Here is an 11,706-nt window from a genome sequence, read left to right as displayed (position 1 = left end):
TAATATATATATATATATATATATATATATATATATATATATATAAACATAATTAATATCAATAATCAATAATAGATAAAAAAAAAAGCCAAATTACAATTAAAAAATAATTAAAAGGTACATAAAAAAAGAAGGAAAGACCAATCACCTCACACTTACCAATACCACAATTAAGTATATACTGCAAATCTACAATTCTCTTTTCAAAGGAAGACTCTAGAAATAAAGCAAAGCAACAAATGACAGACGTCAACAGTGATATATCAATCTTCAAATTTCTTTTGTCTTCTTCTCTGGCAAGCTACTACACGACCTCACCGGCGCGGCGGAACTTACAGGCGGCACTTGTTGGAAATACTTCACATGTGAGACAAGATCCCACACGAATTGTCACGGCCTAATAGCACTAGCAGTCCAGCAGGCGGCATCAACAGTCCAACAGGCAGCACTGCGGCAGATTTTTTTGTACGTTTTCGGTTTTCCGGCAAAGAATTCGTCTTCTTCATATAATGTCGTTTCTTTTTTGAATTTTTAGGGTTTGTAAGATGCAATTTTGTATTTTAAAGATATATTTATGCTTTTTTTCCTTTTATATTAATTTGTGTAAAAAAAATTCAGTTTTTTGATTTTTTTCATAACCTGGGCCCTGGCCCATGGAGGCCCGGGTTTAAATTCACCCCTGCGCATATTTCTAAATGCGTGCTTCTTGCATGGACTATTTTTCCATGAGATTATCTTGTATAATATCCTATCACGCCTCAGATAAAAATTAATTTATTTTTCTATTTGTTTATTTTAAAATTATAAATAATTGTTTTAAGGATTAAAATGATTTTTTAAGATTATGAAAGTGATCACTTTACCACAGTATGTGATCACTTAAGGTTATAAATAATACTCAATTTTAATTATTTAATAATTGAGACGCTATTTTGAATATTGAAATTAACATTTTGAATATTAAAATGCATTTTTTTAATGTGTGCTTTTTGCATGAACTTATTTTACCATTAGAAGGTCTTAAGTTTTCTATGAAATCATCTTATTTTGAAAGCACTTCATATAATAATTAGCCTATTTATCTAATTATTCACTTTAAAATTGTATTGTAAGTGAATATTTTAACGTTATAAGTGAATACTCTAAAGTTATGAAAATAATCCCTTTAAAATTGTAAGTGACTACTTTAAGATTATAACTTATTTAATTATAAGTGATTACTTTAAGATAGTCTGAAAAATTTGTTCTTAGAACTATTAGAGGGTCAGTTTGTAGTCTGATTGCCCGAAAATAAAGCCAAATCCGATTCATTTACCGATAGTGGCCCGTTTTTAAATGTGGGCCGGCCAATTTGTTACTCAAAATATAACGTGGGTTTCATTATTTCTAAGTTGGCATGTGAATTAATTGTCCAACAGTTTCGAGCATTCTTCAAAGACGTTGCCCTAATACAACTGTTTTGGTCGCTACAGCCGACTAAGTTCCTACCCATGTCGCTAACTCTTTCTTTAAATTCCAAAACCAATTCTAAATATTTCAAATACCGCCTCCTCACTCTAACCCTCACCCTTTCTTCCTCCAAATTATCACGGCGTAAGGAAGTTTTCCGACGACCACTAACACCATCACATCCGGCAGCACAAGTTACTCTGAAGACTAGGTAATTTCTTAAAGATTTTATTTATGAATTTGTGTGGGTGCGGACATAAGAGGTTTTGACCATGTTCAACATGTTTGATCACATGGTGCTCCTAATTTTTAGGGGCTTCAGTATTGAATTACTTGGTATATATTATTAGTAAAATATCATATAATATTTAATATTACATAGGAGCTTTATAAAATTCGTCAATTTTGGGTGCAGGTGTTTGTGTGGGTACCTTAATTGGTGTTTATTATTTGTTTTATTAGTTTTAAAGAACTGTTTGGAATTGTTAATTATTGTTGTGTAATAAATGGTTATTATTTATTTATTAGTGTTAAAGAATTGTAGTGTATTATTATTAATTGTTATTTTAATAGTTATTAATAATTTATTTTAGGAAAAATTATTTTAGTTGGGCATATAAGTTTGCCATCTCCAACGTTATACATTGTGAATTCTGTAATTTGTTTGCTGAGTTGAAATTTGATGGTGGTTTGGATATTTTTACCCGTTATCTGAAGGATAGTGGATTATCATTTTTTTAAATTAAAATTTGAAGATGAAAACCCGAACTTTACCCATAAAATATTGTCAATATTTAAGAGCAAACAATCAAATGTAACCCAGAAAGTTGAAGACCAGAAAGCAGAAATCCAAGAGATATATTTTGGTTTATATTTTAAGACCATGATCCGATATTTCAACTGAACTCATACTAGAAGGGTTATATGCTTTTTTCTAATTTTTTTAAACCCGATCCGGCATGATTTGACCCGTCGATTCGATGACGGGTCAGTTTTTTTTAAAAAAGTATATGTTGAGGGTCGGATACCTGACATGTCTTCAACGGATTGGGTCACGGACTACAAAATAAATATTATCGGGTACCCGCTCTCCCATTGTACTGAGAAACTTTTAAAAATATTTTTTAGCTAAGTTGCAGTTGCCTTATTGTTGGAATTAAGTAAGTTTTTACATAAACTCAGAGTAATTAATTTAAACCAAACAAAAATAAAGGAGATAGTGTTATGTTTTACTACTGCAATGTCTAAGAGAAAAGAGTAGGCTTGGTAAGTACCCATTTTTGCTATGGCATTGCATATTATAAACCAACCTTTTAAGTTTTAATGAGTCAGTTTTACTCGTAAAAAATAGTATGCTGGGGAAGTACCATTTTTGCCATAGTAATATTTTTGGTATTGCATATTATTAAGGGATACATTATCAAATCTCCAATGGTGCATTGAACAAGTGCTTCATGTTTTTAACCCATCTTTAAATTTTGCTATCCTTTTCATTATATTATCACCCTTTTTTTAATAAATTATAAAAATGTCCTTAAATCTGTTTTTAATTATAAAATCAATCATTATTATTACTGAACTAAATTTATTAATAATAATTAAATTAAAATTATTAATTTTTTTAAAAAATTTAAATCGGAAAATAAACCTAATCACACGTTTTGTGTTGAAATTTGATAGATAATCACTCTTTTGGCCAAAACTTTTGATAGCAAAATCACATTACTACAATATCTGTAGCATTAGAACCTAGACTTCAAGATCTTTCGAATGATATATTACATACCCAATTTCAATAACCGAGCGAGAAATGGTGATCGTTTAAAATTTGTTTGTGTTAAAATTTGATATATGTTCAATTTTTTAGGTATAACTCGTATTAATGCAAGGTTTGCGGCATTAGAAACTACACTTCAAGAGCTTTCCAACGACATATTATATGCCCAATTCTAACAATCGAACGAGATATGACGACCATTTAAAGTTTGCAATGATCTCTAACATTTAGGGTCGCGTAAAACGCACGACTGTTAAAAATTACTGCAAAATTTAGACATTTGTCATTTATCGCTCGATTGTCAAAATTGGGCATATAATATGTCGTTAGAAAGCTCTTGAAGTCTAGTTTCTAATGCCGCAAAACTTGCATTAATAAAATTTTTCTTAATAAAAAGTTATGCTCAAAAGATTGAACATGTATCAAATTTCAGAACAAACAAACTTTAAATGATCGTCATTTTTCGCTCGGTTATCGAAATTGGGCGTATAATATATCATTGGAAAGATCTTGAAGTCTAGGTTCTAATGCTGCAAACAAACAAACAAATTTCAGAACAAACAAACTCATTCTAGTTTAATCCTTTATATTCACTCTCATAATTAATTAATTACTTCAAAATTAATTAATTAAATTACAATCATGTAAGATGAAAATGTTATACTTGCTCTTTTTTAGTTGCACCTAAGAACAATGTCACAAGAAGATAGTGGAGAAAAAAGTGAAATGTAAGCACGTTTAGCTAACGTTGAAAACGAAAATGCTCGACTGAAAAATCTGCTTAGCCATGCTAATAGCCCTTTCGCACTTAGTGGCTCAAGTGATGGGGGGCCTTAACTCATGTTGATCTTTAATTTAGAAAAAGAACTTGTAATAGCGTATATAAATTTGAAACAATTTATAAATCTAAGTTTATTTTAATCTCATATTTAATTGTATTGGTAATTATTTAATATATTAAAATATATAAAAGGAAAAAAGATATTTATTTTACTTCAAAAATAAAACTATATTATTAATTATTAGTTATATAAAAAATATGTAATACATAAATATATATATATATACATATTTTTTGGAATCATAATACATAAATATATTTTTTGGAATCATATCAACTAATCTATTAGAAAAGATTTATCTTTTTTAATACTAAGAGAAAATGCTAATAAAATGGAAAAGAATTATTTAGTTAAACTATTTTATTTTTTATAAATCATAATTTATAAAATTTTTTTGAGCTGGACTGACTTCTAAAAAGGAAGAAGGTCGGACCACTCATTTCTTTTAGAATTGAATCCTTGTATATGTCAGTTTGCAAATCGCTTAATGATTTTAAACATTTACTTTCATATTTAAAATACTCAATTTTAATATTTAATCTTTAATATGCTATTTTGGATATTAAAAATAAGACTTTGAACATTAATATGTGCATTTTTAGAATTTGTGCTTATAGAGATGATCACATCGTAGAACTCTCTCATTTGAGAATTGCGCTTAAATTATAGAGGGTCAGTTTGTAGTCTGTTTACATGATAAACTCAAATTCTTATATGAGAAAGTAATTCTGCGAGGTGCACTCTATACATTGGTTTAATAACCCAATTATTATAAATTATTAGCATATAAACTCTTTATTATACGATCATGTTATCAAGATACGATTTCTCATAACAGTAGCTTCCTAATAAAAGCCAAATCCGATCAGCCCTTCTTATATGAGACCATCTTACTATGAGATGGGTTCTAACAGTAGCTTTAGTTTCTATAATTGGGCTATTTAAGCCAAATATATAACACGTCTCAAGATGAGACCGTCTCATTCAAAAATTTGTGAAATCCGATTCGTCTAGCGATTGTGGCCCGTTCTTAAATGTGGGCCGGCATTTTGTTACTCAAATTTACGTGGGCTTTATTATTTCAAAGTTGGCCCGTTCTTTAAAGACGTTACCGTAATATATCTTTTTTTCACAAATTCTTGGGAGAGACTATTTTTAATCGGGCTGGCTCATTATATATTTTTTAAAATATTGTAAGTAGGCATTAAAAATAATCTAAGTAGAAATTTAAGACATTAAAAGTAGGAATTAAGGATATACTAAGTAAGCATTATGGATAATGTAAGTAGAAATTAAGAATATGGTAAGTATGTATTTATATTTAATGGATTGGGTTTGAGATGTCTCTCCAAGAGACGGTCTCCGACTAAGTGCCGACCCATGTCTTTGGTCGCTAAATTTTCCTTTAAATTCCAAAACCGTCGAAACTTTCATACCGCCTTCTCACCCTAACCCTCACCTTTTCTTCCTCTAAAATTATCACGGCGTAAGGAAGTTTTCCGGCGACCTCTAACACCACCACATCCGGCAGCACAAGTTACTCAGACGACGACTAGGTAATTTCTTTAAGGTTTTTGTTCATGAATTTGGGTGGGTGCGGGTCCCTTATTTGGTGGTTAATTGTTTGTTTTATTAATGTTAAAGAATTGTTGGTAATTGTTTATAATTGTTACGTTGATAGTTAGAAATAATTTGTTTTAGAAAAATTTATTTTAATTGGCCTAAAGTTTGTTCTCATCAACGTCAATAGATTGTACTTTGTGAATTGTGTTTGTTGAGTTGAACTTAGGTGATTATTTGGGTATTTTCGTTACTTAATTGAGGAATGGGATTATAGGAGTAGTAGTTAAAATTAAAATTTTAAATTTTAAACTTATTTAAAGATAAAAAAAATGAAAGGACAAAACTAAATAACTTTGTCTATTTATTTTTTTAAACTTCATTTTTAACTTCGACCGTCATTAATGATACACCAATATACTTGCTTCGTTCTAAAACACTCGCTACATAACGATTTTTTAACAATATTCATCGTTTAAGGTTATTTTATATATTACGGCCAATTTATAAGAATAAATATAATCAAGTAGAATCTTGTTTGAATGCCTAATCGCATACTTTCATCATATTAACTTCTTGTAATTTTTAGATGTATATAATTCAATATATAAATGATAAAAAATAATATATTGAATTGCGTAAAAAGTTGGATGTAGCAAGTGATAGTTGATCGAAGGAAAAAATAAATGTCCCTGTATTTCCATTTTTAACCCTAAAATTGAAAACCCCACTTTACCCTTAAAATATTGCCAATTTGCAAGATTTGGAGAAGAATCCTAGCGATATAACTTGTTTTATTTAGAAAATTAGAAATAAATTTTCAACTGAAGTCATAAAATATACTTCATTTAATCTATTTGTATATTATGCGCATTATCTAACCGAGTGGTTATGCATTCACCTTATTATGGAAAAGACCAGGGGACGATCCACAACAATCACTTTGTTTTAATGTTTTACCCCACATTAACCCTTTCCCTGCCATTAATATTAACATTTTTTTTTTTTTAAACTTCAAATTTTTAAACTTTTATTTATTTAATTCCTAAAATTCAATTTAATGATCAAACTTGTAATAATTGTAATTATTTTTGTCTTATAATTAATTTGTTATAATATCGTATGGAAATAGACGGTTTAAAAGTTAGGGGTTGTAAATAAAAACTCTTGTTAATTAAATTTTAAGTTTTAAATTTGTAATTATTTAATTACTAAAATTCAATTTGATGATCGAAAATTGTGATTGAATTGTAAGTTATTTATTTTATTTTCAATTTGTTACATTGTTGTATGATCATAAATAATTTAAAAGTTAGGTTGTGTGATTAACTAAAATAATTTAAAAGTTAATTCTGATCTCGCGTCCAAATGCAAGTCCCTATTTAGTTGCCATGTATTCTGAAACAGAAAAACTTAATTTTTAAAAACAACAAAATAAATACTAAATTTGTGTTCGCCAAGTTTTTTTTTGAACTAAAATTTTCTGTTATTAAATATCGGTTGAAGGAATTAAGTGGATCAAAGTATAACCGAGTAGGAAGAATCGGTAACAAAAAATTATATAATTTTTCTGAAAAAATACAAGATAGTAAAATTGGTGCTGCAGCAGGAACAAAATTTCGTCCTTAAGTACATAATATTATTTTTTTTTTGTGTAAATATAGTATTACATTTTGCATAATTATTATAATTAATATAATACGTTGCATGTTATTTATATATATATATATACATATATATATATTATTTAAATAAAATAATCATAAAATAATAATGTAGGTTTCGCCATGGATGAAATTTTATCAAATGATAGAAGTTGGATGTACAAAAGACTTGTCGACAGTGCTTATAATATAAAATTCATGCAAGGAATTGAAATATTCTTGATATTCGAAACTAGGGATAATCAAGAATTAAGGATTAGATGTCCTTGTATGAAATGTAAAAACATGGTCCATAAACATTTGAATGAAGTTAGGGAACATTTTATGCGAAAAGGTTTTGTAGAAGATTATCACGATAAGAGATGTCATTATGTTAAAGATAACCCATATGTGCGTATGGTTTATAATGCTGCTACTTTGAGATTTTGGAACCCGTACCAAACATCCGTCGAAGAAAACAATGCACATTCAAAAGAACCCTTGCCTTTGCAATTACCCAAAGATCCAATTCCTCAAGCGAGACAATTTTTTGACATGCTAAGTGCAGCAAACAATCCGTTGTATCCCAGTTGCAAAATGTATACGCAGATGTCAATAATAGGTCAATTAACAAATCTAAAGACTGATTTTTGCATTTCCGGAAGGTTGTATGATGAATTATGTCATATGATGAAGAAGACTTTACCAGATTTAAATACAATGACAACTGGGTTTTATGATACGATGAAGCAAATAGCTGGACTTGGATTATCAGCAGAGAAAATAGATTGTTGTAGTAACGGTTGCATAATTTATTGAGGAGATAATGCAAATGCAAGACGTTGTGGGATTTGTAGAAGTAGGTGGAAAATAAATAGCAATTGAAACAAACGTATTCCAAGGAAACAATTTTTCTACTTCCCCTTAGGCCCTAGATTACGTTTGTATGCTTCTCACGTTATTGCTCACCAAATGAGATGGCACACTGAGCACCGTAGAGCAGAGGGAGAGTTGTGTCACCCATCAGACTCAGAGGCTTGGTTAAAGTTTAATGTCGATCATCCAGAGTTTGCATGTGAGACAAGAAATGTAAGGCTTGGTTTGTGGACAGACAGTTTCAATCCATTTGGAAGCTCAGCAAAACAATATTCATCGTGGCCCGTGATTTTGACACCTTACAACCTTCCTCCATGGTTGTGCATGAAAAAGCCGTACATGTTCTTGACAATGATTGCACCAAGTCCAAAGAATCCGAAGCACAACATTGACATTTACCTGCAACCTTTAATAGCGGAACTTAAGATGTTGTGGGATGACAGTATCTTGACCTATGATGTATCCAAAAAGCAAAACTTTAGTCTTAAAGCGGGTTTAATGTGGACAATTAGTGACTTTTCGGCATATGTGATGTTATCAGGATGGAGTACAACGGGGAAAAATGCATGTTCGTATATCACAGATGATTCCAAGTCTTTTTACCTAATAAATAGTAGGAAGGTATGTTGGTTTGACTGTCATCGGAGGTTCTTGCCCAAGAATCACTTATTTATGCAGGATAGAAGGAATTTCATGAATCGGGTTAAAGAGTCTGGACACGCTCCTCGTGTGTGCACTGGATATGAATTGCTTGAGGATCTTGATAAGTACGGGATGAAGAGGGTGTATGAAGAGGGTGCACAAGAATACAATGACACTCATTGTCCATACACTGGAGGGTGGAAGAAGAGAAGTATCTTTTGGGATCTATCATACTGGAAGACTAACAGTATTAGGTATTTTCTTGATGTTATGCACATAGAAAAGTACTATCTTAATAATATTCTCAATACAATTATGTGTGTGGGGAAAGCGACTAAGGATCATCTTGCGTTGCGTCAAGATATGTGTGACCTCAGCATTAGAAATGAACTCCATCCTGTTGGAGATGCAATTCCAAAGGCGTCGTATAATTGGATGATTATCAGATTGTTTTTCTTCTTCATTGGCTTAAGACTTTGAGGTTTCCAGATGGTTATGTTTCCAATTTGACTAGGAACATTGACATGAGCAAACAGTCAATCTTTGGGAAGAAAAGCCACGACGGTCACGTGTTCATGCAACGGTTGATTCCTATTGCTTTTCGGCAGTTGCTACTTTTTTCGATTTGGGAAGCTCTTACTGAATTGAGTTTGTGTTTCAAAATGCTTACATCACTGCACCTCAAAGTGAGAGACTTAGCGAAGGTAGAAGAGGACATACCAGTGATAATATGCAAATTAGAGAAGATCTTTCCCCCATCATTTTTCGACCGCATGGAGCACTTGCCTATCCATCTACCTTACGGGGCAAGAATTGCAGGACCCGTCCAATACAGATGGATGTACCCCTTCGAAAGGTACGTGCGCAGATAAAATGTGAATTTTCTTACATAGGCTTTAAATATAGAGTATTTATTATTAATATTTCTAATATACAAGTACTTACGACATCTGAAACTTAATGTGAAAATTAAACCTCATGTTGAAGCTTCAATTTGCAACACATATCTAACAGAAGAAGCATCACATTTTGTGTCTCATTACTTCGATCCGGAAGTACGTTGTAGATCTATAGACCTTCCACTAAATGATGACGTTTGTTTTAATAACAAGAGATCAGGTGTACTTTCTATTTTTACACACCCAATAAGATTTCATGGGAAAGGAAAAAAGAACTTACTCAGTGATATAGATATTAAGATTGCGCATCGATACGTTCTCATGAACTGTTTAGAGCTTGCACCATTTGTTAATCGCTACATTACCGAACTCCGTCAAAAATTTCAGTCAATGCCACGTGAACAATTTGATGTGATGGTTGAGGAAGAATCACCCAAATTCTTTCAGTTATATGTAAGTTTGTAAGTTACGTAATATCTTATTATTTAATTAGTTTAAGTTTATTATATAATAATCAAATCTATTTTTTTTTCTTAAATAGGCAAGAGTCGGGCGTTTGCATAACTACCCTAACGGTGACATATTGAAGGACATGGCCGAAGGACCGTTGAAGTATGTGCAAAGTTATAATATATGTTAAGTTAATGGATATAAGTTTTATAGTACTGCACATTCAACACGGAAAGCTACAGACAATAGTGGAGTTTGTGTTAAATCTGAAGATGACAATATAGATGAAGATGATTTCTATGGCCGGGTCGAAGATATGATAGAGTTTGAATATCCCGGAATGCCTATTAAGAGGGTCACATTGTTCAAATTTCGTTGGTACAATCCGTCCCGTAATGGGTTTGGTCATGGTACATGTGTTCATCGAAGGTTGTGTTAGTTGATATTCATATGCATCGATCCTATAGAAAGTATTATCCATTTGTTCTAGCAAGTCAAGCGTCTGAAGTATATTATATGCCATACCCAAGTACAAGACAAAACTCGAGAGATTGACATGTTGTGTGCAAAGTAAAATCAAAGAAATACCAAGTTAGTGGGTCACTGAGGAATAACGGTGAGAATAGTGCGTTCAAAGAGGAAAGTATATCGACTTATGTCTATCTCGAAGATATTTCTCTATCGTCTGAATCACGTTGCGATCCTTCCCAAGGATTTATTGAATGTGAGCCGGGTGCATTTATATTTGTTGTTAATGAAGAAGTCGATGAAGATCTTATATTATCTAATGATAAGCAAAGTGAAGATGATGAAGATGATGAAACTGATTCGGGTGATGAAGATTTTCATGTACATTAGTTTGAATTTCATCTACTATTTGATTTGTAATCTTTTTAAATTGTCTAGCTAATAGTATTTTAGTTAGCTTTTTTGATTTGTTTATTATATTAAAGTTATTTGTTTAGTTTACTTTTTGATTTGTGTTCCTTCTAAATTATACTCACATTTAAATATAAACACTAGATAGAGACTTTCTCTTAGTCGCTAGCTTGAATCTGAAATTTAAAAAAAAAAATCCTAAAAGGCATATCTAGTTTTTCCTCCCTTAACCCTAATTTTACCTTATCCCTCCTCTTATTCTCAATTACTTTCTATTGCTCTCAATTCTTCCCCCTTTAACTCTAAGTTCATCTCATAGCTTCTCTTACTCTCAAGTTTTTCCCTAATTCTCTTTGATTTCCAGCAAAAGGGCGGATGGTAGAAACAACAGAAGTTAATGTAATTATTTATTGATATTTTTGTTTTTTAAATAATTTTAATTATTTGTTGGCCTTTGTTTTCTGTTTAGTTATTTTTTTTTACTTTTATTTAGCTAGTTTTGTTATTTATGATTTGTTTTTTATGATAATTTTAGTTTTTTTGTTTGTTATTTTAATAACTTTAAGTATTTGTTGTTTTATTTGTTATCTGTTTTGTTATTTTTTAGTTTCGTTTATTTTCTTTTTTAGTTTTGTTATTTTCATTTTTTTTTAAAATAGTTACAGTTATAGTTTTATTTTTGTATTTTA

General features: G+C 30.7%; 1 protein-coding gene across 1 annotated transcript; it reads left to right on the top strand.

Annotated features, from left to right (window-relative positions):
- The first annotated feature begins 7,415 nt into the window (after nucleotides 1-7,415).
- Nucleotides 7,416-10,996, top strand: LOC130821663 (uncharacterized). Its single transcript, XM_057687452.1, has 7 exons — nucleotides 7,416-8,073; nucleotides 8,200-9,238; nucleotides 9,304-9,645; nucleotides 9,856-10,141; nucleotides 10,230-10,300; nucleotides 10,352-10,548; nucleotides 10,710-10,996. The coding sequence occupies exons 1-7, from the start codon at nucleotides 7,416-7,418 to the stop codon at nucleotides 10,994-10,996; spliced, it is 2,880 nt and encodes a 959-aa protein (XP_057543435.1).
- The last annotated feature ends 710 nt before the right edge of the window (nucleotides 10,997-11,706 follow it).

This window comes from Amaranthus tricolor, chromosome 8, assembly GCF_026212465.1.
Source record: "Amaranthus tricolor cultivar Red isolate AtriRed21 chromosome 8, ASM2621246v1, whole genome shotgun sequence".
In the NCBI taxonomy this organism is placed as follows: Eukaryota; Viridiplantae; Streptophyta; class Magnoliopsida; order Caryophyllales; family Amaranthaceae; genus Amaranthus; species Amaranthus tricolor.
This window is presented reverse-complemented; position numbering and strand designations above follow the sequence as displayed.

Bases quoted from the DNA above. Each gene is read 5' to 3' on its own strand.
- LOC130821663 (XM_057687452.1), top strand. From the start codon at position 7,416: ATGGATGAAATTTTATCAAATGATAGAAGTTGGATGTACAAAAGACTT. The intron at 9,646-9,855 runs GTACGTGCGCAG...AGTACGTTGTAG, and splicing joins TGGATGTACCCCTTCGAAAG to ATCTATAGACCTTCCACTAA. The intron at 10,301-10,351 runs GTATGTGCAAAG...TAAGTTTTATAG, and splicing joins ATGGCCGAAGGACCGTTGAA to TACTGCACATTCAACACGGA.